Source organism: Sapajus apella, unplaced genomic scaffold, assembly GCF_009761245.1.
Source record: "Sapajus apella isolate SASKATOON/1434 unplaced genomic scaffold, GSC_monkey_1.0 scaffold194, whole genome shotgun sequence".
In the NCBI taxonomy this organism is placed as follows: domain Eukaryota; kingdom Metazoa; phylum Chordata; class Mammalia; order Primates; family Cebidae; genus Sapajus; species Sapajus apella.
The window spans coordinates 767,183-793,663 of record NW_022437134.1 but is presented as its reverse complement, the minus strand read 5'-3'; the positions used below and the strand labels follow the sequence as shown (position 1 = coordinate 793,663).

Sequence of the window (26,481 nt, the reverse complement as noted above, 5' to 3'; positions counted from 1 at the left end):
AGCCCAGAGCTCTCCCGGGGGTCCCGCAGTGGACCTGCGATTTGGTCGCCAACCAGAGAGAGCCTCTACCTCCTGCTCAGCACGGGCAGGGGTGCCGGAGAGACCAGAGCCAGAGGGGAGGAGCCTCCAGCCAGCAGCTTCCCTGGCTGGGCTGGTGTTGGCCTCATGTTGCCCTGTGGTTTCCTGAGAATTTACATCAAATCACCTGTGCTGAGGGGGCATCGGGCCTGCCTGTCATCCGTCCCTGCAGTGACCCCGTCGCCCTTCTCTGGCCTCTCCCATCTGAACACCGGCCCTCCGACCACACTGTAGCGGCCCCAACCGCACCCAGCCCTCCTCGGCTTCCCAGACGGCGGCTTGGCTTCCCGCCCCAGGAGCACACAGCTCTGAGGGCCATGAGTGTGCCCCTCGTGGAGGCCGCCTGGGCCACCAGCAGCAGGACGACCTCCTGTTGGCTACGTCCTGCCTGGGGGAGCTGAGGTCTGGCAGCGGAGTCGCACACAGGTCACCGATGTCCCTGCTCCCTTCATCATCTCCCGCCCTCAGGGCCCTGCTGCCCGGGAGGAGGTACACCATCCAGCTGGCCACCCTCAGTGGGCTCAGAGGAGAGGAGCACCCCACGGAGAGCCTGGCCACTGCACCAGCACATGTGTGGACCCGTGAGTAGAGCGGCGTGGCCCCCTGCACACCAAAGGCCATCTTCCAGAAGCTCTGACACCCCCCAGTCCTCTCCAAAGCGTCCACAACGCCAGAAGCCCAGCCCTGGCCTCCCAGACGTCTCTTCCACTAGGGCCACTGGGCCGGGCTGGGCTGAGCAGGGGCCCCTGTGCTGGGTCAGCTGTCCAGGGCAGCCTCCACCCCTAAACGCTCCTGGTAGCTCTTCAGTGTGGAGTTCCTACTGGGTACCAACCAGAGGGCCAGAGGAACTCATTGTCTCCCCAGCACCTGGGAGGGGAGAGAGCACGCAGTCAGCGCGCGGGTGTGACGGGGATGGGTGAACTGGGCAGAGAGGAGGCTGCAGCTCCCTCTGTGAGGAACGGAGGCTTGACAGGCCCCTGCCCACCGTGCACTCCGGTGCGGCCTGCCTGGGAAGGCCTGGGAGAGGCCCGTGGGGCAGGGGAGTCTGCACGGGGCTCCGACAGCACCGCAGGGAGGGCACCAGCTGACGGGCCAGGGCCTGGGGGCTTCCCTGGGTGGCTCCTACCCCAAAGGGAGGGTGGCATCGGGGCCTGCAGGCCTCTTGGTGGGGAGACACTGCTGTGCGTGCTACCCCACGCCCGCCTCAGCGCTGTGCCATTCTCTGTAATAAAGAATCTGGTTCCAGCGAGGCTGCGGCAGCCCGTCAGGTCCTCACACTGTGTTCTCGCCGGAAGACCCCACGGGCCCCCTCACCTCCCCCTGCTCCTGCCTCGTCCAGGGCCCCTGCCTCCAGCAAACCTGACGGCCGCCCGAGTCACGGCCACCTCTGCCCACGTGGTCTGGGACGCCCCGACTCCAGGCAGCCTGCTGGAGGCTTACGTCATCAATGTGACCACCAGCCAGAGCGCCAAGAGCCGCTACGTCCCCAGTGGGAAGCTGGTGTCCTACACACTGCGGGACCTGCTGCCGGGGCAGCGGTACCAGCTGTCCGTGACGGCGGTGCAGAGCACGGAGCAGGGGCCGCTGCACAGCGAGCCCGCGCACCTGTACATCATCACCTGTGAGTGCCGCAGGCGGGCTGGGGCAGTGCTGGCCTGCCTTCCACCCTGTTCACAACTGACCTGGCGGTGCAGGGGCCTGGACGCAGGGCTGTGGTAGCAGAGGGGGAGTGAGTCTGTGTGTGGAAGTGCCGGCTTTCCAAACCCACCAGGAAAGGAGGGGCTCACGGACAGGTGGCACCAGCAATTTGAATAACAAGCACGTTGAGCCTCAGCTGGTGCCGGAGCTCCTGTAGATCCCAGACAGGCTGAGCCTCACCTGAAGACGGTGCTGAGGGTGGCGGTGAGGAGGAAGCCCCCGAAGTGCCTTGCACCCCAGCCTGACCCATGAGGAGCCGCTGGACACACACACGAAGGGCCCGGAGGCCACAGGCAGGCGGGAACGCCGGGTGCAGAGCGTAGGGCAGGAGCTGCCTGGAGGGGCAGAAGCGACCCTGCCAGTTCCACCCGGGTCCTGAACGCCCCTCGGCTCCTTCTGTGAACTAGGTCTTCCACGTTCACACAAGGAGCTGTGGGAAATGGGGAGCAGAACAGGAAGAGAAGAAAGAGACCAGCAGGGAGGAGTGGCCGGCGGAGCAGAGCAGGGGCAGCTCCCCAGGGAAGGGGGAGCTCCAGTTCCGACCCTGGGCTCCTCCCTAACTCATGAGGCTGCGCTGGGGACACGAAGTGCACAAGCTGGGCGAGTTCTCAGACCCGACCCCCGCCCCACCAGCTCGGGGCCAAGCACACCAGCCAGGCGGAAGGGGCAGGTTGAGGCCTCTGAGAGGGAAGGGAGGCTCCCAGGGGGAAGGAGGGCCCAGCCTGGGAAGCTGCAGGACACTGTCAGGGTGAGCGCTGGGGCAGGGACCCCCAGTGAAGCGTCCTATGAGGAAGCCAGTGTGGGGAAACAGTTGTGTCCCAGGGCAGCCTAGGACCTGAGTCCAGCCTGAGGGCGGGCACCTGCCTTGCAGCTGGAGAGGTTGAGTGATGGAGGGGGGGCCTAGACTCAGCCCCTCCTCATGACTCCCAGGCCAGCGCATGTCTGTGTCACGGCTGCGCGTGGCTTCTCAGAAGGGACTCGGCAAGTGGGCTGGACAGGAACCCAGGGCGTCTGGGGAAGCCACATGTGCCTTGGATGACCACAGCCCACACGCACCCCCCTCCCTCTGTGGAAGGTGCCTCCTGTGCCGCAGGGGCAGGGACAGGAGCAGAGGGCAGCCCCAGACCAGCCCCTTCCTCCCGCCTGCTCTGCAGCCCCCAGCGATGACACCGACAGGCGCTGGCACCAGGGAGGCCACCACCCTCGGGTGCTCAGGAACAGACCGCCCCCAGCACGCCTGCCGGAACTGCGCCTACTCAATGACCACAGTGCCCCCGAGGCCCCCACCCAGCCCCCCAGGTACGGGCCCCACCCGTCGGCCCCACTGACCAAGGTGGCGCTCCGGCTGTGGTGACCCTCCCACCCTCTCTGCAGGTTCTCGGAGCTTGTGGACGGCAGAGGAAGAGTGAGCGCCAGGTTCGGCGGCTCCCCCAGCAAAGCAGCTGCCGTGAGACCACGTGAGTGCCAGGGCCTCCCCAGCAGCCTCGGTGGCCAGCCCTCGTCCTCGCTGCCCTCTGACCAGGCCCCGTCCCCTCCATGATGAGACCTCCCCCACCACGAGCACAGTCTCCAGCCAGGGACCCCGCCCCAACTGCGGGCAGCATGTGCCTCCACGGCGGGAGGGGCAGCTGGGGAGGGCCTCAGTTGTCTGTGTGGGCCGCTGGCAGGGCGCACAAGAGAAGCAGGTCTGAGCCGTTACGGCCGCTTTGTTTGCCGAGGTAGGGCTTGGTTTTGATCAGCCGTGGGCAGGAGGCTATGAGGGTCTAACTTGCCGCTCCAAGTGTGGTCCAGCACTCCCATCACTGTCCTAGCAAGGTCTCCCGGCAGCAGGAGGCAGAGGGTCCAGATGCCTCGGCCCCTTCCCACCGGGTTTAGCGGGTGAGGGTGCTCTGGGAATCTGCCTGTGATTCTGACGCAGGCCTCTGAGACATGCTGGAGTGAGGCGGGCAGCACCGCCCCAGAGGGGACCTCTCTGGCCCTTGCCTCTCACCTGGAAGGCCGAGTGCTTACCCTCATGGAATTCCCCAACAGAGCCTAGTCACCAGTTTCATGAACACGTTCTGAGCAAAAACTCCCCAGGCAGAGGAGGGAGGGGCATGCAGCAGGGGGAGTGACAGGGAAGGACAGAGCCCGGGGCGGCTGCTGAGCAGTGAGCAGGGGAGAGAGGCCCGGAGGGTGTCAGGCGAGGGCAGGTAAGGTCTGGAGTACGGCGGGCGCGTTGTACCCGCAGCCGTGGGAGCAGACACAAAACGCCCAAGGTGGCACTGAGAACCCTCACAGACGGGATGCTTGGGGCGTGGGCCCGAGGCAGGTCAGCAGAGACAGCGCAGATCAGAGAACAGGGGTGGAAGGCGAGGATGCATAATATGACCCTAAGAAGGAGAAAGCAACCGTGTCGGCCGTGAAGAATGGGGCCTCTCAGCACGGTCACGGTGACTGTCCCCACAGCAGCTGTGATGAGGCCTGCAAGTGGAGGGCCCAGCCCCTCCAGAGGGTCAGCAGGAGTGCGAGGGCCAGCCCGTCAGGGGAGGCAGTGCTGGGGCCAACAGGCGCCAGGGCCACGCAGGGAGCCTGGTCCCCGCCAGGGACTTTCTTGCTCTCAAGGTATAGAGATGCTCAGACGGTGGCCCCGGGGCCATCCTGGGTGCAAAGCAGCAGTGCGGAGCGGTCACCACCTCGCTTCTCCTAGAGCCCACAGCCATGGCGCCGCTCAAGAACACGGAGGAAGCCCCCAAGCAGGGCAGCCTGGCCCTCCAGCTCCCTGAACACGGCGACAGGGACATGGAAAGTAAGTGGGCGGCGCCGGTGGGGACTTTGGGACTGACTGTTCTCAGGGGCCTTAGAGGCTGCAGGCAGGAGGGCCCACCCCTGGTGAGGGACCAGGAAGCACAGAGTCTCCCTGAGGGGAGGCTGAGCCCCAGGCACCCCGGTCTGGGAAGAGGAAGCCACACCACCAAGCAGTGGGAGCCCACAGATGGGAACAGGCCAGGGCAGGTGGTGTGGACCCACCCAAACCACCCAGGGTCTGCGCTGGAGAGGCTGGCTTTGCCGCTGCTTCCCCTCCCCTCCCCTCCCCTCCTTTGCCTCCACATGTGACAGAGCCTACCCCAGCCCCTACCTCTAGACGCCTCACCCCTCGCTTCTCCGAAGAGGAGCCGGTGGAGTCAGGATGGGTGAAGCAAAGGGGCAGCCACCGTGGGGCCCCAGCTTGAGGACCAGCTGGGCACAGTGGACACTGGGGCCACATAGGACCCGAACTGTCTACTAGTCCAGGGCCCTGCCTCGTGAGAATCGAGGCATCTGCCCAGCACCTGCAGAAAGAGTGCCCGGAAGCAGTTCCCCTCCAGGCAGCACGAAGACGTGTGTGCTCCTCACCCTGAGTCAGACTCGACCGCCCCCCCCCGGCTTTAATCCTTTGGGCTCTGTCCTCCACAGAAGGCTCTTCCAGCCCCCGAGTCACACCACAGACTCCGGCTGGGACCACCCCTCAACCCAGCCCCAAAGGCCTAGTACTGCCGGGCGCGGTGGCTCACGCCTGTAATCCCAGCACTTTGGGAGGCCGAGGCGGGTGGATCACGAGGTCAAGAGATCAAGACCATCCTGGTCAACATGGTGAAACCCCGTCTCTACTAAAAATACAAAAAATTAGCTGGGCATGGTGGCAGGTACCTGTAATCCCAGCTACTCAGGAGGCTGAGGCAGGAGAATTGCCCGAACCCAGGAGGCAGAGGTTGTGGAGAGCCAAGATCGCACCGTTGCACTCCAGCCTGGGTAACAGAGGGAAACTCTGTCTCAAAAAAAAAAAAAGGGCCCATGTATTGGGTACGGTGTGAGCTGCTGCGTGTGGTCTCGCCCGCAAGGCCTTGCCCCCAGCTTCTCCCGGACACCCGTGTATATCAAGGGCCCCTGCGGTGCCAGAGGGTGTGTTTGCAAGCTTGGCTTCACCGACCCCTGAGTTCACACCCTCCCGCACCATATGAGGTCTGGACTTGCCCCTCGCCCCTGTGAGGACGGGTTTGTGCGTCCACTGCCGTGAGTCAAGGCTTCTCTTAATTAAAGTCTGGCCCATTCATAGTGAAGACTCTCAAGTTGACCTTTAAGTGACCAAAAACAAACATTTCATCAGATGGTTTGCATTATGTCAGCCCCTTTAAATACTAGGTGTTCATTTCCGAGAACTCAGAAATTGGGGGGCCCGTGGTAGCCCTCTTGGGTCTCTTCAGCAGGGGAGATTCAAGAAGGGCTCGGGCTGCAGGCAGGCAGCGTTCGCCAGCGTAGAGGCTCATGCCCCGGTGGGTGCAAATGGCGTTAAGTGAACAGGCGAAGCGGCATCATGAGGGCCCTCAGTGTGCAGACCAGTCACGATCTTTGGTTCATGTTGGCCCGCACACTAGCGACCTTTTGTTTCATTAGTTGGCCTTTCAGTAGTGGCCTTAAGTCAAGAACCCCCGCTATGAACTAGAATGTGACAAATGCCTTGTGTCTTGCTGTGGTACTCCCTGTTCCCCGCTTCACCTAACCATGATCCTGAACTTTGTGCTTAGAATTCCTGTTTTCTTCAGAGTGGAAGGTGGGGAGAGTGACTTTATCACACGTGTGTGTGTGGCAGAACAGTCAGTGAGTCTTCTTTGCAAGATAAGTGTCTCGCCGCGTGACCGTTAGGCCTGTGTTTCCCCCCGCATCCTCAGACAGAGGTTGGCCCACGCAGTCTGGGAGGCCGTGGCTTATCACACCCACTACCGAGCAGGCTCCGCTGGGTGAACTCACCGGCTCTTCCCCTCTGCGGAGCACACGTAGGTTGTGTTTGGCCGGCATGAGCAGTGCTGCAGCGGACACTCCCGTACAGGGTTTCCAGGCGTGTGCAGGTGGAAATGCTAGATCTAGGACGAGGACATGTGAATGCCCAAATTACACGAGAACTTCGCTAAGTCATTTTCTTCTTCTTTTTTTTTTTTTTTTTTTTGAGACAGAGTCTCGCTCTGTCGCCAGGCCCCAGGCTGGAGTACAACGGCACGATCTCAGCTCACTGCAACCTCTGCCTCCTGGGTTCAAGCAATTCTCCTGCCTCAGCCTGCTGAGTAGCTGGGACTACAGGTGTGTGCCACCACACCCAGCTAATTTTTGTAGAGATGGGGTTTCACCATGTTGGCCAGGAGGGTCTCGATCTCTTGACCTCGTGATCTGCCCACCTTGGCCTCCCAGAGTGCTGGTTACAGGAGTGAGCCACCGCGCCCAGCCTGCCAAGTCATTTCCCAAGTGGTGACAGCAGTCTCCACTCCTGCAGCAGTGACTAAGAGGTGCAGTTAATCCCTGGCCTCCCCAGAACTAGGTTGTGCCGGGTTTGAGACCCCGCAGGCAGAACGGGTGTCTGCAAGCCCTGGGATCTGGGTTTGTATCTCCTGAGCACTGATGTGATTGAGCATCTCCTCATGGGCATCCACCAGAGGTGCTGGCTCTTCTGTGAAATGCCTGATCATGCCTTTTGACTTTTTCTTGGGTTATTTGTACTTAATCATTTGTCAAAGTTTTTATATGTTTCAAAACACTCTGTAGGGTTGCTGTTAAGACGTCCCTGGACAATTGTGTACAGTGTCTAAAATCCATGTGGAATTGCAAAGGACCCAGAATAGCAAAACGATTATGAAAAAGAGGAAAAAGTTGGAGGATTCACAGCTCCTCGTGTCAGAACGTGCTGCAAAGCAACAGTAATGGAGTCAGTGTGGTAATGGCTGAAGCATAGGCATTTAGATCAATGGAAAAGAATTGAGAGTCCAGAAATAAACCACACATCTATGGCCAACTGATTTCAACAAGGGGGCCAAGACCATTCAATGCAGAAAGAATAGTCTTCTCAGCAGACGGTGCTGGGGCAGCTGGATATCCACGTGCAAAAGAATGAGGCTGGACCCTTCCTACCATAGGAAGGAGGCTCGTAGCACAGACGGGCCAACGATCTAATGTTAGGAGCTAAAACCAAAACTCTTAGAAGAAAACACAGGAGTAAATCTTCATGACCTTGGATTTGGCATGACCTTGGATCAGGCCCAACAATAAAAGTACGAGCGGTAACAAACGTATCTGTATACATGAACTGCTCTTCATCAAAACTTAGAACTTCTGTGCCTCAAAGGACGCTGCGGAGAAAGTGAAGTGATGGTCTGCAGGGTGGAGGAAACAGCTGCGAATCACACCTGAGCGGAGACCTGTATCTAAACTGAAGCACTCTTACCACTGAATAATAGAAACACAACCCATTTAAAATGGCAAAGGCGCTCAACAGACATTTCTTCAAGGAAGACGTACAATGGCGTCTTCCCATCATTAGTCACCAGGGACATGCAAACCAAAGCCACTAGAGTGGTGGGAATTAAAAACGTCAGGTGATAATAAGCGTTGGTGAGGACACGGAGAGATAGAACCCTCTGCGCCGCTGCTGGGAATGTAAAGTGGTGTAGCTGCTTTGGGGGAAAAAAAAAGTCTGGCAGTTCCTTAAAGGATTGCCAAGAAATTTCAGGCTGTCCTCCATGATCTTTTGTATTGTTACTTTGAAATGGTTACATGTATATGTTAGGATAAAGAAAATAATTGTTAATGCCACCAAGATTTTCAGTGTAAAGAATTGAAAATATAATATGAAACAAATTAAAAATCTTGTTTGTTTTGGCTGGGTACGGTGGCTCACGCCTGTAATCCCAGCACTTTGGGAGGCTGAGGCAGGCGGATGACTTGAGGTCAGGAATTTAACACCATCCTGGTCAACATGTTGAAACCCCGTCTCTACTAAAAATACAACAATTAGCTGGGCTTGGTGGCAGGTGCCTGTAATCCCAGCTACTCAGGAGGCTGAGGCAGGAGAATTGCTTGAACCCGAGAGGCGGAGGTTGCAGTGAGCTGAGATTGCACCACTGCACTCCAGCTTGGGTGACAGAGTGAGACTCCTTCTTTAAATAAATAAATAAGAATCTTGTCTGTCCTTTGATTCTGTTAATTTGAAATGGAAATATTAGTATGAATTCGTAATATTTATTAAAAAAAAATCTAGCTTTCTTTTTTTTTTTTTTTTTTTGAGACGGAGTTTTCCCCTTGTTTCCCAGGCTGGGAGTCAAATGGCGCGATCTCGGCTCACCACAACCTCCGCCTCCTGGGTTCAGGCAATTCTCCTGCCTCAGCCTCCTGAGTAGCTGGGATTACAGGCACGCGCCACCATGCCCAGCTAATTTTTTTTTTTGTAGTTTTAGTAGAGACGGGGTTTCACCATGTTGACCAGGATGGTCTCGATCTCTTGACCTCATGATCCACCCGCCTCGGCCTCCCAAAGTGCTGGGATTACAGGCGTGAGCCACCGCGCCCGGCTAGCTTTCTAGTTCAATTCATTTTAAGGCCCAAAGCTGTGACATCCCATCATAGGGAGCAGCCTGAGTGCCCAGGCTATGGGGTCTAGATCTCGTTCTCGCCAGGAAACCAGTGATCTTTGGAGAAATGGGTGATTCCAAGACTGAAGTAGGATGTGGACAAAATAAGCCCAGGACATGCTGTGTAAAAAGAAAGCAAGCTTTGAAAACAGCAGACCACGTCCTGAGGGCGGGGAGCCAACCTGCAGGGCTCTATGGCCAGAGACAGAATCCACTGAGCATCAGGAAAAGTGCTGACAGCAAAGGACAGAATCCCATCAAACACATCAGCCTCTCTGTCTTCATCTGATACTCAGAAAGAAAAAGCAACTTAGTGGGCAACTTTAGAGCTTTCCGAGGACTGACTCAGTCTGCAGGAGCACGAGTAAAGGAGCAGGATGGAGCCTTCACCCTGCCTTGCCTGTGTGGACCACAGTCCCAGGCGACCACGGGCAGGTGAGGGAAAGCCTGTCTTCACAGACCACTCTCCAGCAGGCGAGGGCAGGAGCGACAGGGTCAGACAGGCCGATGGGGGAACAGTCCTTGGATCAGGGATCTCGATGCCTTGCTCGAGCCATCGGGGACCTCATCCTGGGTTGGTCAAACTGCCAGCACTGGACCAGTGACCAGTCCTCGTGTCTTGCGGTGGGACTCAAACACATCACAGGCCGCCTGGGGTGGCTGGGGCTGCACGAGCATCCCTCAGAAGCAGCCCTGCAAAGACCCTCTGATCCTGAATCCTAGGAAGCCCCTCTCTGTAATCAGAGTTTACAGGAAACGGGGGTGGGAACAAGCGAGCAGTGAGCCACATCCAGGCAGGGACTCCACAGCACCTCGTGTTTTCCGTGAATAGAGCAGGAGGATGACGGAGACGTGAGACACATGAAACCAAGCAACGTGGAGACCCTTAGGAGCCCTCATCAGGTGAGACCTTAAATGACCACACTCCTGAGACAACCGGGGAAATTGGATCACGACCTGGGATTTCTCGTGATGCTGAGGAACGACTGCTAATTTCTAATCGTAACAATTTGTGGTTACGTAAAGTACTAGATTCGCTGCCGCGTTCACAGGAGCAGTGGTATCTGAGCTGCTTTCAAATTCTGCAACAAGAGAAAGAGGGCGACAGAGATGAAAACAGACGAAGCCGGGCTGGCCAGCGTGGACCAGTGTTGACGCTGAGTGCGTGGAGCCCTTTGTGCTTACATGTTGTGAGTTTGAACATTTCCATAATAAAGGGTTTCTTTTTTTTTTTAAAGCCCACAACTCATTTTAAGCATATCAAGAAAGGCAAAAAGACGGCCGGGTGTGGTGGCTCACGCCTGTGATCCCAGCACTTTGGGAGGCCGAGGCAGGCGGATTATGTAAGGTCAGGAGTTTGAGACCAACCTGGCCAATATGCTGAAACACTGTCTCCACTAAAAATACAAAAATTAGCCAGGCGTGGAGGCGGGTGCCTGTAATCCCAGCTGCTCAGGAGGCTCAGGTGAAGAAGGGCTTGAACCCAGGAGGCAGAGGTTGCAGTGAGCCGAGAGGGCACCACTGCACTCCAGCCTGGGTGACAGAGCAAAACTCCATCTCAATTTAAAAAAAAAAAAAAAAACACAAAAAGACAAGGAAAGTCCCAGAGGATGGGCAGAGAAAGGAGAAAAGTCAAAGGGAATCCAGTGAGGAAGGAGGAGGGCTCGGGACCAGCACGGACAGCAAGGCCTGGGGTGGCCGCATCATGGGGTGGGCACGGGAAGGCTGTGAAGGGCAGATGAGGAGGAGTGGGTGGGGGGTGCTGGACTGGATGGTTCAGGGAGATGGGGCCTTACTCAGTATCAGACATGGTGGGGTGGGCACAATTCTTACTCTTTTGTGTTTTTCAATGTTAAGTTAAAAATTAAAACAGGGGCCGGGCACGGTGGCTCACGCCTGTAATCCCAGCACTTTGGGAGGCTGAGGCGGGTAAATCACGAGGTCAAGAGATCAAGACCATCCTGGTCAACATGGTGAAACCCCGTCTCTACTAAAAATACAAAAAAAATTAGCTGGGCATGGTGGTGCGCGCCTGTAGTCCCAGCTACTCAGGAGGCTGAGGCAGGAGAATTTCTTGAACCCGGGAGGCGGAGGTTGCGGTGAGCCGAGATCGCACCATTGCACTCCAGCCTGGGTAACAAGAGGGAAATTCCGTCTCAAAAAAAAAAAAAACAAAAACAGGAATCTTAACAAAGCTAAAAAATAATCATAAGGAGAAAAGTAAGGACAGAGTGAACACAAATGGAGAAATGTGAGCTGGCCCCTTCCTGTGTCACTGCTGACCGCCCAGCCCCTGTGGCCAGTGTGGCCAGGCAGCTCTGCACAGAGGGCCCTGGAGGGGCCTCAGGACCAGGAGGGGCCTCAGGAGCCGAGCAGCAGAAACCCTGTTCAGGGGCAAAGTCAGCAAAGGGCAGGGCTAGGGGAGGGGCCCCAGGCTAGAGGAGGCTCTCACTGAAGGCCCTGCTCCTCCCTCCCTCCCTCCCTCCCTCCTCCTCCTCCTCCTTGTTCATCTTCCTTCCAGTAATGAGGTCAGAGCTGGGCACGCTGAGGCCTGTCTCCTCTGCTCTCTCTGCACCTGAACTGGGACCACACTCTAGGGCCCAGAGGTGTTTAGGAGGCCACCGCAGCACGCCACGGGGGAGAGCACGGCCACCCTGCATCAGGCCAGGTCATCGAGGAAGGGACAGCAGCGTGTCCATGAGGCAGGCCTGTCCTGGGGTCCCAGTGACTAACCTCTTGTGACATCTGTTTTCAGACACCCCTGGGAACTGTTCGGAAAACCCCTGTCAGAACGGAGGTACCTGTGTACCCGGCACGGACGCCCACAGCTGTGACTGCGGGCCAGGGTTCAAAGGCAGACGCTGTGAGCTGGGTAAGTCAGGGCTTGGCCTCAGGGTGCCCCTCCCAACACAGCCTGTGCCTCCAGCTAGGGCTGTTGGGCCACAGCTGGGTTTGCCACAGGAGCCTCCAAACCATGAGGTGCCAGACGGGGCCCAAGACTTCCCAATCCCAGGCAGGGAGCCTGGTGACCAGGCTGACCGGTGAGCCACGGGGGCTGTGCCACCTCTCACGGGGGTCAGAACAGCCACAGCATGTGAGGCACAGCTGCGGAGGGCTCGCTGACCCCAGCCAGAGCGGTGTCAGTAGGAGACACTCACCCACTCCACAACACGACCCGCCCTGGCCTTAGAGGAAGCCAGCCTGCAGACCTCGGGCCCTCTCCTCGGGCACGGGCACAGCCTCAGGAGGGGCAGGAGTGCAGCGTCAGGAGCCCCTGGCGAGCACTGCCCCCGTTCTTTGTCGCAGCCTGTATAAAGGTGTCCCGCCCCTGCACAAGGCTGTTCTCCGAGACCAAGTCCTTTCCCGTCTGGGAGGGAGGCGTCTGTCACCACGTGTAAGTCGGTTTCCATCGTGTGTTCTTGACTCCTCCAAGTGCTTTCTCAAAGCTACCCACCTAACCCTGAGGAGGGATGGTGGCTGCAGTCACAGAAGGGACTTGCTTTGACCACCAATTCCCTCCACATCACAAATGGGACAACTGAGGCAGAAAAACCCAGTAAGCCCCAGGTCCACGCGGCTCAGAAGCAGCGGCTGAGAAGAAGCCATCAGGCCTTCCTTTCCCACACGTCAGCCCAGCCCCACTGGCTGGCACAGCCAACTGATGTGACCTTCCCCTCTTCTCTTGCTCAGAGCTCCCTGAAAAAACACACGGGTCATGAGAACGCCGGCCCCAGTTTTGCCATTAACTCGTGATCTCCAACACGGGCTGTGGAGGGAGGGCTGCCCAGCTCATCTCTTAGGACCTTTCTTGCTAACACTCTGTGACTCAGTGGGTCACGCAATCGATTTAGCCAACAGAAGACTTACTGAGCACCTGCTGTGTGCCTCACTCTGTTCTAGACACTTGGTGCACATCAGAGCAGACCAAAGCCCTGCCTTCAGGACCCGTCCACTGCAGATGGGTGGACAGTAGACAGCAGTGAGTGAGTGGTGTGTGGTGTGGCAGGTGTGGCCGGTGTGGCAGGTGTGGCCAGTGGCCAGTGCAAAGGGAAAAAGGACCAGATGACAGGGCGAGACTAGGAGAGCCTGTGGGGGATGGGCAGGCGCTGGTGCAGCAAGAGGGTGCTCAGGCAAGGGGGCGATGCTGAACAGACAGGGAGGAGGGATGGACATCTGAGGGAAGAACATTCCAGACAGCCAGAGGACCAGTAACCAAGGCCCCGAGTCAAGTGTGTCCCTGGCATGATGAGGGAGAGGTGGAGGGGAGGGACAGGGAACCCTCGGAGCCAGGGAGACCCTCAGGACTCTAGGGTTTGTCCATCATGAAATGGGGAGCTACCAAAGGCCTCTGAGCAGAGGAGGGACGTGTTCCATTATACTTGTAAAGGCCACTTTGGATGCTCTGTGGAAAATGGGACGTAGAGGGGCAAGGTGGAAGCTTTATTGGAGCTTGGACATGAAGCCAGGTGTAACATGTAGCAGGAACACATATGAGACACTAATCTGTCTTGGGATTTGAGGGGAGAACATTCCAGACAGCCAGAGGACCAGTTACCAAGCTGCATAGACAGCACACTGAATTTGGATTCTGTGCAGTGGCAGAATCCACAGTATCTACCATCTTCCAGCTGTGCCTAGTTGTGCCAGGGCCTGCTGGTGGCCACCAGGTGTCCAACAGGAAGACCCTTCACTTCCTATGCATTCCATCCTTCACTTTTAACCTGTCTGCATATTTCAAGTGCCTTTCTTGTGTCTTGACACACAGCTGGGTCTTGCTTTCTGTCTAGTCTGACAGTCTGTTTCTATTGGAGTATTTAGACCACTGACGTGCCCTTCCACATAATAACTGGTGGGGTTGGATTTCAACTGCATATTACTATTTGTTTTCTGTTTTTCCCATCTGCTTTTTACTTTTTTCTCTGCCTGCCTAATTTTGGATTTTTTAGGGTTCTGTTTTACCTCCGCTACGGGCTTCCTGGCTGTCCTTCTTTGGTTTATTGTTGAGTGGTCGCTCTAGGATTTGCCATACTTATCTTCAACTCAACACAGTGTACGTTTAATTACTACTGGACGAATTCAGTATGAGGGCAGCATCTAGGATTTACCATAATCACCTTCAGCTTAGCGCATTTACCTCGAATTACTATCACGCAACTTCAGTGTAATGGCAGTGGCTTGCGTCACGCTTCACTTCACTTCTCTCCCATCCTTTAAGTTACTGTTAGACCTTCTACTTCTTCCACATATGCTGTGAACTGCACAACGTTATTTCTGCGCTCAAATATTATCTTGTTTTAGATATTGCAAGTATTTTGTATTTACCTGCACATCTGCCTCCAGCACCCTCCATTTCTCTTTGCCACAAGAACTCAGCTCTAACATCCTGTGGCACAGCTCTAACGTCTCCTGTGGCGCAGCTCTAGCATCTCCTGTGGCGCTCCTGTGGCGCAGCTCTAATGTCTCATCTCCTGGGGCGCAGCTCTAGCGTCTCCTGTGGCGCAGCTCTAACGTCTCCTCTCCTGTGGCGCAGCTCTAACGTCTCCTCTCCTGTGGCACAGCTCTAGCGTCTCCTGGGGCACAGCTCTAGCGTCTCCTGTGGCGCTCCTGTGGCGTAGCTCTAACGTCTTATCTCCTGTGGCGCAGCTCTAACGTCTCATCTCCTGTGGCGCAGCTCTAACGGCTCATCTCCTGTGGCGTAGCTCTAGCATCTCCTGTGGCGCGCCTGTGGCACAGCTCTAACGGCTTATCTGTGGCGCAGCTCTAACAGCTCATCTCCTGTGGCACAGCTCTAACGTCTCCTCTCCTGTGGCGCAGCTCCAACGTCTCCTCTCCTGTGGCGCAGCTCCAACGTCTCATCTCCTGTGGCGCAGCTCTAGCGTCTCCTGTGGCGCAGCTCTAACGTTTCCTCTCCTGTGGCACAGCTCTAACGTCTCCTCTCCTCTGGCGCAGCTCCAATGTCTCCTCTCCTCTGGCGCAGCTCCAGCGTCTCCTCTCCTGTGGCGCAGCTCCAACGTCTCATCTCCTGTGGCGCAGCTCTAGCGTCTCCTGTGGCGCAGCTCTAGCGTCTCCTGTGGCGCAGCTCTAGCGTCTCCTGTGGCGCAGCTCTAACATCTCCTGTGGCACAGGTCTGCAGGTGCTGAATTCTCTCTGTGTGTGTTCGTCTGCACAGGTTTTTGTTTCACCGTCATTTTTGAAGAATATATTGGCTGAAGAATATATTTGACTTCTTGATTGACAGTTACATTTTTTCTTTCATGACTTTAAAGCTGTCATGCCTTTGTCTTCTGGCTTGTGTAGTTTCAGACAAGAAGACTGCAGTCATTCTCATCTGTGTTACACTGCGTGGAACGTGTCTTCCTGCCCTTTATGTTTTCCCTTTATTACTGTTTTTGGACAATTTAATTATGATGTGCTTTGGTATGGCTGTGTTTTGATTCTCTGGAGTTTGTTAAGCTTCTTGTCTTTCTGGGTTTCAGTTTTGTCAACCTTGTAAACTTTTTGCCATTATTTCTTCATATTTTTTTTCTGTCCCTCCATTTCTTCTACTTCCGGGACTCCAGTTATGCATGTGTTAGACTGATACTGCTCTTCTTGGCTTTTTCAGGCTGTTCTCTTCCTTTTTGACAGATTCTGCTGCTGTGCATTCAAGGTCATTGATCTTTTCTTCTGCAGCATCTAATCTACCATTAAATGTGTTCAACCAAATTTTTATTTCAGATACTGTTTTATCATCTCCAGAAGTTTGGTTTAGTTCTCTCTTAGATCCTCCAATTTCTGTCTTATCTTGACATTTTCCTGTAGATCACTGAACATGTGGAACAATTTTAAGGTCCTTGTGTGCTATTTCCTCATCACTCACACGTTTGGGTCTTTTTCTATTTGATTATTTGTCTCTAAGTTATGGGTCACTTTTTTGATTATTCAAATCATTCTTGAATGTCTTACAGAGGCTTGTTTCCAGGTGGCTTTAGAGTAGCCTTTATTCTGGGGTTAAGTTTGCCCTACTTCTACGGCATGGCCTTTCTGGGGGTGCTTTCCTTTCTTTTTTAAGATGGAGTCTCGCTCTGTCACCCAGGCTGGAGTGCAGTGGAGCAATCTCAGCTCACTGCAACCTCTGCCTCCCTGGTTCAAGCGATTCTCCTGCCTCAGCCTCCTGAGTAGCTGGGATTACAGGTGCATACCACCATGCCCAGCTAATTTTTGTATTTTAGTAGAGCTGGGGTTTCACCATGCCGGCCAGGCTGGTCTTGAACTCCCAACCTCAAGTGATCGGCCCGCTTCAGCCTCCCAAAGTGCTGGGATTATAGGAGTGAGCCACCATGCTTGGCCCTTTCTGGGGTTTCTATGGAATGGCCTGTTGCTAAACAGGATCTCTCTACTCTGGCTCTGGAAATTGTTCAACTCCTCAATGTTCTTCTTTGCCTGGCCTTAGCGGGGTGCACCTGATGCATGCACAGCTTGTTTCCATCCACAGGCCCAAGGGGTCCCTTACACAGATTTCTGGGAGTTCCTCCTCTGCACAGTTCCCTCCGCTTCAGTTCTCTGCCCCACAAATTCCAGCTGCCCCTGCCCCCCCCGACTTCAGTCTGTTTCCTTCACTCAGCGTGACCGCTGCTTGGATCCCCTTCCTTTCTCTGTGATGCCAAAACTTTCTCTAGGCCGAATCCCAGGCTGATCACAGGGCTCACCTCACTTGCTTCTCCTCTCTCAGGGATGACAGTCTTCCATGGTCTGTTTTCCAACATTTGACATATAGTTACTTACTATATTTTGTCCAGTTCTCTGGTTGTTCACATTGGGAGGTTAATTCCAGATTCTGTTACTCTTTATTGTCCAGTAATGGAAGTCTTGCCATGGGTTTTAAATCCTAAAGGTTCTGTGAGACTTAGCATATGGGTTGGAGCTTTGCTCACTGAACTCCTTGGATAGCTCTGACATTTGAGAACGTTAACAAAAGACAGAACACTTTTCCATCCATTATTACCTACAAACCTGTAGAGAGATGGTCTGAGTAAGTCCCATTTGACATGCAACTGAGGCTTCAAACTTCAAAAAACTCGCTCAAAGTCGCCTGATTAATAAATGGAAGAGGCGGGACATTAAATCAGGCCTCGTGTTCTGCAGTGCCTGCATCTGAATCCTGACTCCCCAACGCTTCTCAAACTTCTCTGTGAAATACCCAGAAAAACAGAGAAGTGAGGTCATACCCTCCCAAGGCCTCAGGCCGAGTGGCCTGCCTCTAGCACGGGCGAGTTTCTGAAATTTCACATTTTATCTCTTAGTGCCATGTGCGTTGTCCGTGCTCATCTGCATGCACATTACAATGGTTTATGTATATTATTGTGCCTCAGTAAAGCGATTACAAATCACATGATCTTTATGTTAGACATTTTAATACATCAGCAGGAGGTAACATTTCATTAAAATCACAGCTTTTCCCTCCAACTCCTTCCTGTTTACCTGTGGGTTCATGAAGCCTAGGCTAAGCAGCTGGGTGACGTTTTGCTTCACTGTCGGTTTGACAAAGCTTTCTTGTGACAACAGGCATAAACGAGTCTACAGAGTTCACCAAGACATCTGCTTCAAAGAGAGCTGTGAAAGCACAAGCGTCAGGAAAGCCCCAAACAGGTGCCTCTGGGGAGCAGGCCAGGTTGTGCCCTGCACGTGGCTCACAGGGTGACGGGCGGGGGGGCAGGTGCTGTGGCTGCTGCACCTGCTGCTGAGCCAAGCAGGCCACTTCCCAGATAGGCAGCCCCTGGGCAGCCATGTTCTGCTACGAAACTTATGTACATATATGTGCATATGAGTGCACAGAGGGGCGCAGCCAGGCATGCTCGGTGCTCAGGGCAGGCTACGTGCTGGGTACTGGGTGGTCACCCTGGTTATGCATATTCACACAGAATGTATGCTACAATTGGGAAGCACAGGGTTATTGACAGCCCTGAGTATTTAACGGCCAGTATAGTGCACCGCTGTTTACTTTTGATTCACTCACACCCACCCAGGTTCTTCCCCCAAAGCGTTCAAGGTAGTTAATTACTCCTGTCTGGAGTTCACTGAAAGAAGTGCCTGAGAACATTGTATCTTTCAGAATCAGAGTTGAAACCTGTCATCATCCGCACAGACCAACAGGTAGCCACAGGTAGCCACGCACTCCCAGTGTCAGGCAGGGCCGCAGCCTGCAGCTCACCAGCCGTGCTGCCCGGCCTGCGCGTGTCACCCAGCTCTTCCCCAGGGTGGCTTTGGCTTGCTTTCTCCCACGTCCGTCCTTCTCTTTCTGACTCACATGCAGCTAGGTTTCTAGTGTTCTCATTCCACAACTACGGTCTCAAGCCAGGTGGGTACACACAAACTGAAATGCTAATCTCCACATCGGTGTCTGGACCCATGGTGTCCCTCACCCTGAAGCGTACGTGGGCTAAAGGCAGGGTTTCAGCAGGCACCCTGGACTGAGGTAGCTGTAGGGTTCAAGGTGCACAGTCTCTTTGTCATTAAATGACTTTTCTCTAATTATTTCAGGAAACAAAGTAAGAGTCAGACACTGGAGAAATCTTAAGGTATGTCCCTGCTGCTCCTGCACCACTACCACAGAGCTGCTGGGAAGTGGGGCTGACTGCCCAGCCCTGGGCTCTCGGGGTGCCGCGGCCTACTTAGTAAGCACCCTGGGCCCTCGGGGTGCCGCTGCCTACTTAGTAAGCACCCTGGGCCCTCGGGGTGCCGCGGCCTACTTAGTAAGCACCCTGGGCCCTCGGGGTGCCGCGGCCTACTTAGTAAGCACCCTGGGCCCTCGGGGTGCCGCTGCCTACTTAGTAAGCACCCTGGGCCCTCGGGGTGCTGCTGCCTACTTAGTAAGCACTGCTACAGGAAGCTCAGCCATGTGCTGCTGTGTTGCAGACTCCCAGGCCAGGAAGGTTTCAGAATTCCCCAAGGGGAAACAGACATGAACCTGGCCTAGCCACTGACAAGTACATCTTCAGGCGGAAATGTGGCTCTCTGTGGGTAGGGGCAAACCCCACTAGATCAGCTGCAGTGGGAGGAAGAGGCAGGAGGGTGGGCACTTAGAGAGGCTGGAAGACCACCTGGCACCTGGGCTGCTGAGGAGTTCCAGAGGTGCCAGGAGAGATCTAAGGGAGTGCTGCCCAGATCCTGCGAACGGCCTTCTATCAGAACTAAACATATGGCAGGAGCCTTGATCACTTAATACTTAGGAAGTCTCAGAGACTGTCTCTCACTAGGAGACTCGTAACGGACAGTGGACTCACAGACATTCACAAATCCTGAAATGAAAAAACTTTTGGACTCTCCATTTGTTTAAAGTAGCATTTCCCAAACTCTTTTGGCAACCAGACCCCCATCCTGCCCCCACCGCCCTAACTGCTGAATCTTAAAGAGCACTGGTATTCATCACAATAGTTTGCAAAAGACTGGGATGTACCATAAAACCCATCTACAACCTGTAATCAGTTTCATACTGACCATAATTTCTTGTCCACATGTCACTGTGCATGAAGGATGGATTTCTGGCTAGACTAGGACAGCTTTACTACTCCTGCCCCTTAAATGAGCCTTCACAGTTCCTCTTCCTGGTGGTACAGATGAGGGTGAGGCACCCTTGGGTAACAAGCCACTTCGAACAGGTCTATGTTTTGTTATATGCTAAAAAAAAAATAAAGACAAGCAAAAGAGCTTTTCAGGTATAGGTTCACACCAAAGGAAGAGTGTCCACCGCACCTGAGGGGAAGGGCCGAGGCCAGAGCTTTGCCAATGACAGCAACTCGGGCTCTGCGTTGGCCGCGACTGCTGTGTCTGCCATTCTGATGTGGAAAGTCTCCAGAAGACAGCAGCTGGCAGCATCTACCGCCCTTCCCACCTCCCCCTCCAAAGACACGCACACTAAACACACTCCAGGCTTGTAAGCAATTTACCGCAGTTGAGTGTCGCTTAGCAGTGGAGATGCACTCTGAGAAACGCTTTGTGAGGCGATTAGCACGTACTTAGAACACACTGAGAGGGCACGGCGTCCCGCACGCCTGGGCCACACCACAGCGTGTCACTGAATACTGTAGGCAGCTGTAACACAGTGCTGTGTGTACCTAAAACACATCCAAACATAGAAAACTACAGTAAAAATATGGTGTAAGAGATAAGAAAGGGTACACCTGTGCAGGGCACTAACATAACGAGCGTGCAGGACTGGAAGTTGCACAGCAATGCATTAGTTCTTCAATAGTCAGTTAACCTTAGCTTACTCTAACTATTTTACTTTATAAATTTTTAATATTTTTTTACTTATTATACAAACGCACCGTACAGATGCTCAAGACTGTTTTCTTTCCATCCTTTTTTTTTTTTTTTTTTTTTTCTTGCTCTTGTCACCCAGGCTCACTGCAACCCCCACCTCCTGGGTTCAAGCAGTTCTCCTGCCTCAGCCTCCAAGTAGCTGGGACTACAGGCATGTACCACCACGCCTGGCTAATTTTTTGTATTTTTACTAGAGATGGGGTTTTTGGTGTTAGCCAGGATGGTCTCCATCTCCTGACCTCATGTTACACTCACTTCAGCCACCTAAAGTGCTGGATTACAGGCAGGAGCCAGCATGCCCAGCTCTTTCTATCCTTATTCTCAGTGCTTTTTTCTGTTTTTAAAACTGTTGTTTTTAACTTTTGTTAAAAACTGAGACACAAGCACACATATTAGCCTAGGTCTACACAGGATCAGGGTCATCCGTTTCACTTTCTTCCACTTCCACATCTTGTCCCAGTAACACACACAAAGCTGTCACCTCCTAAAAAGGACCTGCCCGAGGCCGTTTTACAGTTAAGTTTGTTTTATAAGTAGAAGGAGTACACTCTAAAATAATGACGAAGAGAACAGTAAATACATAAACCAGTAATATCACAAATGGTCACGATCAAGTGTTATAAACTGTAGGTAATTGTATGCGCTGGACTTTCATACACCGGCATCAGCACAAACACACAGAGAATTCTTCCAGCACTTTGGGAGGCCGGGGCCAGCACAGCACTTGAGGTCAGGAGTTGGAGACCAGCATGGCCAACATAGCAAAACCCCGTCTTCTGTACTAAAAATACAAAAATTAGCCAGGTGTGGTGGCACGCGCCTGTCATCCCAGCTACTCAAGAGGCTGAGGCAGGAGAATCGTTTGAGCCCGGAAGGCAGAGGTTGCAGTGAGCTGAGATTGCACCACTACGCTACAGCCTGGGCAACTGAGAGAGACTCTCTGTCTCAAAAAAAAAAGAAAGAAAAAGTCACGGCCGACCTCAGCTCCACTGTAATCTCATGAGACAATAGTCATGCCCACGGTCCTTCATCATGCAGTGCCTGACTGTGCTAGGATTATGAATCCAACATAATTTGGGTTTGAGATGTTCATATTGTGGTAAGTCACCTGAAATATTAATGTATCATTTTATTTATTTTCTAATAAAGATGGCGTTTCACCATGTTGGGCAGGCTGGTCTCAAACTCCTGACCTCAGGTGATCCACCCACCTCGTCCTCTCAAAGTGCTGGGATTACAGGTGTGAGCCACTGCGCCCAGCCAATATATCATTTTAAGTTTTCCTAGCACATCAACATCTATAAAAACAAATCAGAAGCCCCCAATCAAACTGGCTTATAGAACACCTGGTCTTGAAACAATGAAGTAAACACACAAAAAAGCAGGAAACAAATACACTCGCCCAGACACCTACCCAAGAACAACACGAGAATTTATTTCAACCCAGAGCAACCTAACACAGCCATACCCTTAGAGAACAGACCCACAGTCGTTACCGGAAGGAGGAAGGCAGGGAGGAGGAATAGCCTGATTTCACATTTAAAAGTTGTAATGCTGAGCCCACACGTTCCTAAAGATGGGAATGTGGTCAGTGGAGGCCGCCCCTCCCCACGTGCACTGCCTCGTTAGACCCTGGTGCCGTAAGAACGTAAGGACCACTAAGAGAAACAGGAAGCAGCTGGTTTAACGAGGAGAGGGAATGCCTGTCATTCTCATGCTTCACTTTGTTTTTTCTTCAGAGGATTTAAGACGTTCTTGTTACACCCCACCAACCTCAAAAGTTTCTAAAACCCAGGAAGATGAGGTCTCAAAACTGGATGAGATAGGACACCCTGAGAGAAAAGGTCCTAGCTGGAGTCAGTCCCCTCTGTGACCATCCTCCTCAGGCCTCTGGAAGAAGATGGCCAGGCCTGTGCGCACCAGCCCGCCCTGAGACCCGGCTCCGGGACCAGCCATCTATGAGTCCTGCGAAGCATTTCAGCGGCCTGTGCTCTCACCGGGGCTGCCGTTCCTGAAGGTGTGGTCCACGCCTCTGCGGATCAGATGGCAGCCACCGTTCCCCAGGATCAGCGAGGTTGTCAGCCACACTCTGCAGTACTCAGAAACCTGTTCTTTGACTCCAAAGCCAGAGAAAGAATTCTCCCTTTGAGGCCTAACAAATTGAGAAGGAACCATGATGGACTGCTTCCAAAACAGGTGGGGCAGGGGCCAAAAAGCAGAAACCAGGTGGTGCTGGAAGGAAGGCTGAGGTAGAGACGCAGCCACCCTGCTCTGCTCCTCCAGCGTGTGTCTGACGCTCGTGCAGGGTGATGAGCCATCGTACGGACCAGCAGAGGAAATGTTAACATAAGGTGGAGTTCAGACACTTTTCATCTATAGTGGGGCTGGCAGCCTTTCTCTGTAAAGGGTCAGACAGTAAATATTTTCAGCTTTGCAGACCAGAGGTCCCTGTGGCCACAGCAGCAGACACAGCCACAGGCATGTAATTGAATGGCTGTCTTCCAATAAAAATCTACTTACAATAACAGGCAATGGCCAAGTTGGCCCATGGGCCATATTTGTTGAACCCTGTCCTATGAGATCATCTCAGCCTTAAACAGTGGAAGCCATCCCCTGAATGACAAGTCACAAAGGCATCAAAGACCCCTGAATGTTCATGGAAAAAAGCGATCCAGCCCCCTACTTGGAAAGCTGAGGCACACAGCCACAAAGCAGCAAGGACTCCGCACAAGTCTCAGCGCAGCAGGGACGGGCTCCTGGGCTGGCTGCACAGTAAGTCCCTTCAGTCCATGACTCTAGAAATGCCGTGTCAGGCTTTCAGGTAGTCAGCACGATCTTAGACTTCCACATCTTCACAAGCAGGACAGTGCATCACCTCACCACATCTGCTTCCCGCCATGCTTCTGGGCAGCTGTCTTCCCCCTGCTGATGTTACAAGCAAAGAAGCCAGTCCCACCTCCTCGCATGCTGAGCCTCGTGAGAGCTGACCTAGCTGGAAAGCAAGCACCCTGCCGCGTCTCCCTGCCTCTGCTCAGAACCAGCATTCCAGCCACAAAGAGGGCCTCCTTCCTTTTGTCTTTTAAAATCATGTTTTTTTAAGAGTTAGAGTATATTTTAGGCTTTTTATCTTTATTAAAATTTCATGTGCATCTGTCTGTGTATTCTGCAGTCTGTCATTTTCAGAAAGAAGGAACAGGCAATTTGAGACACTTCACCTGTACTCCCAAAATGTTCCCCAGTCTCCAGACCCACTTGAGAACAGAAGGCAGAGCTCAATGCAGGGTCTCCAGCGCAGCGAAGGGTCACTGGGTGAACTGAGAGAAAACCACGTACACAAACACGTACTGCTGACTTCCTGCAGCCCTGGGACCCGTCACTGTTCATCCATGTAAGCTCCAGCATTCCTAGCAGATGCTAAGATCGAGTGATATCACTGGAAAAGTAGGTGAATCTTTCTACTCCCTACTAGGACCTCAAGCCCCTCAGCCACACAGCAAATGCTAACATGCTCCAAGTGTCAGCTTGGAAGGCATTGTGTCAACGAGAACTGGCTCCTGAGTCCCAAGGCTTGGTGCTGTGCTGTCACAGGACTCGCCCATGGGCATGTTTTACACATTAAATATCTAGTAAAAAGACTTCCTGGTGCTCAGGAACGACAGTTGATTCTTGAAACATTCCAAAGAGACCACCACAGCGTTTCTCACATGGCTCCTTTTAAAAACTCTTAACAGCTTCCTTGAAAATACTCAAAGTCCACCCAAGGAAATGGTAATAGTAGAGTCAGAAAGTTGTCAGGAGCATAAAGATTTATTTCTGTATCAGAATGAAAGCAGCAGTCATGAGTTGCTGAATTACCCATTTGCTAATGAAACTGGGATGTACTGATCATTTAACTGAGTACAGATTGAGGATTCTACTTAATCCTCCCGTTGGGCACAAGAACAACAGCCTAGGTTCCAGGACAAGTGGCAGTGACTGGGATGCCACAACCGAAGAGAAAATGGAAACACTGGCACAGTGAAATGTCTTCATTTCCAGTTCTGCCTATGGCCAGCAAGGCAAGACAAACTCCCCCTTTCCCCACGGCATGTGAGCTGCCAGGTACAGGTAAGGGAATCTTTGCTGTGCCCACTGTCCTCCAGTGGAGAACCCAGCAGGCAAGGGCTCCAATCGAGTGCCAGCTCACCTGCACCTCCCCTCAGCAGGAACGCCTTCCACTGGCAGTGGACTGCCACTGCATCTGACTCAAGCTGTGGTGATGTGGAGGGAGTCACTGAGCTGCTTCTCTTTTGCAAAACAAAAGGCTTTTTCTTTGCAGTCATACTCCAAGAGGAGGCTGCTGGAGAAGACAAAAGCACCCAGACTTCAGTGCTGAATCCCCACAACAGCATGTAGCTCACATCTACCAAGGGGATTCCAGTGCATAGGGAAAAGGAGCCCTGCTGAAAACCCAGCTATTTATTTCTCTTTTAAATAAAATAATACAACTATTCTAAGTCCATTTACAATCTGAAGTTGTCACGAGTGAACCGTCACATTACTGTATTAGACCAGGCCTTAGATCAGTTTCTCAGGCTCAGCACTGCCCTTTTGGGCTGGTTCATTCTCTTGTGGGGGCCATCCTGAGCACTGTAGGGTGTTTCACAGCATCCCCGGCTTCCACCCACAGGAATCCTAGAATCTAACAGATCCTAGAATCTAGTCGCTCCTAGAATGCTACCAAGGAGACTGGAATTTTGCTCCCATCACCAAAAATGCTTTCTGCAACAATCCTATCAGTTTCCCCTAAGGGCTAACTGGAATGTTCTAGGATGTACCGGTCCTCCAGGATCCTCTTAAAACTCATGCCATCAGAGACAGGCCTCTACCTCAGGGAGCACCCCTGGCTTAGATCAAATTCCTCTTCTCTGTTCCCAGCATTTCAGATTGTTCTTTGTTCTCAGTGCCCTAAGGTGACACCCCCACCTTGGAGGTCCTGGAGCACCCCCTGTGGCCCTGGCTCCAGCCCACCTGCCCCATGACCCTATCCCTTTCTGTGGTTCTCAAAGCCCATCTGTAACCCGGCAGGGGAGGCGACTGTCCGGGACCATTCCCCAGCCTCCACCCGCCTCAGCACTCTCCAGGCCAGCACAGAGGTGCTGCAGACCACAGGTCCGGAGACACCAGGCCTGGAGGTGACCGACCACTGGCCAAGAGCTGGCATAAAAGCCAACTTCCCCAAACAGGAAGGGTTGTCATTCACAAAGATAAAACTGCCACAATGTTTTGCTGGTCTTGAGATGCTGTGCAAATTAACCAGCACATCACGAATCACTGCTGCACGCTGAGTGCCATTATGAAACAATATACTTTTGGATTAAAAACAAATATTTTTGTGGAAAACCTGCTACATGTTTTCATAAAATAAAGTGCTATGATGTACTAAAACCTCACACTGCCTTCTCATAATTTTATTTTTATCACTAGAAGGAAATACAAAGTGATTCCTCAAACAGAAGGAACCCCATCTTCCAACTGTCATGGAATTATCACCAACATATTCAAAAAGAGAAAAAAAATAAAACAAAATGATGTATAGAGTCCCCTTGATTTGAATAGCTCACAGTACGTATGTTATTTAGGATGGGACAGGGCCCTCCCCACAGACACCTGACAACAGATCAAACTTGCATTTCCTGTTTTCTGTTTGGTTTGATCTACCTCTCAGGTGATTGATAATTTTTTTCATCAAAAGACTAGTTTTAGAATAAAAAATAACTTGAGAAGATTCACGTAAAGGACCCAAAAGCGCTAAGTGAATGGAAAGCTTCCTTGGTATCTCTGACCCTTTGCTTTGGTCCTCCCATCACAGCTGTTCCTCCTCATCATCTTCATCGTCGTCATCCTCCTCCTCCTCGTCGTCCTCCTCCTCATCTTCCTCATCCTCCTCCTCCTCCTCCTCCTCCTCCTCCTCCTCCTCCTCATCCTCCTCCTCCTCCTCCTCCTCCTCCTC

General features: G+C 53.3%; 2 protein-coding genes across 13 annotated transcripts in view; one reads left to right on the top strand and one right to left on the bottom strand.

Annotated features, from left to right (window-relative positions):
* Positions 1 to 25,921, top strand: part of SNED1 (sushi, nidogen and EGF like domains 1) — an 86,564-nt gene extending 60,643 nt beyond the window's left edge. For 5 of the 10 annotated variants that reach the window (XM_032269531.1, XM_032269535.1, XM_032269534.1 and 2 more), the window contains 9 exons: positions 547 to 659; positions 1,418 to 1,699; positions 2,931 to 3,075; positions 3,151 to 3,233; positions 4,466 to 4,564; positions 11,944 to 12,060; positions 17,733 to 17,816; positions 18,708 to 18,745; positions 22,231 to 25,921. In XM_032269531.1, coding sequence (XP_032125422.1) covers positions 547 to 659; positions 1,418 to 1,699; positions 2,931 to 3,075; positions 3,151 to 3,233; positions 4,466 to 4,564; positions 11,944 to 12,060; positions 17,733 to 17,816; positions 18,708 to 18,745; positions 22,231 to 22,362 — 1,093 coding nt within the window. In that variant the 3' untranslated portion in view covers positions 22,363 to 25,921. Of the gene's footprint in view, positions 1 to 546; positions 660 to 1,417; positions 1,700 to 2,930; positions 3,076 to 3,150; positions 3,234 to 4,465; positions 4,565 to 4,900; positions 5,296 to 11,943; positions 12,061 to 12,494; positions 12,583 to 17,732; positions 17,817 to 18,707; positions 18,746 to 22,230 lie in introns of those variants that run through there. The other 5 variants (XM_032269528.1, XM_032269529.1, XM_032269532.1 and 2 more) reach the window with 4 other exon arrangements.
* The window catches only part of MTERF4 (mitochondrial transcription termination factor 4), a 6,964-nt gene continuing 6,208 nt past the window's right edge, over positions 25,726 to 26,481 (bottom strand). For 2 of the 3 annotated variants that reach the window (XM_032269541.1, XM_032269544.1), the window contains exon 5: positions 25,726 to 26,388. In XM_032269541.1, the coding sequence (XP_032125432.1) occupies positions 26,335 to 26,388 (54 nt within the window). In that variant the 3' untranslated portion in view covers positions 25,726 to 26,334. Of the gene's footprint in view, positions 26,404 to 26,481 lie in introns of all 3 variants that reach the window. The other variant, XM_032269542.1, reaches the window with a different exon arrangement.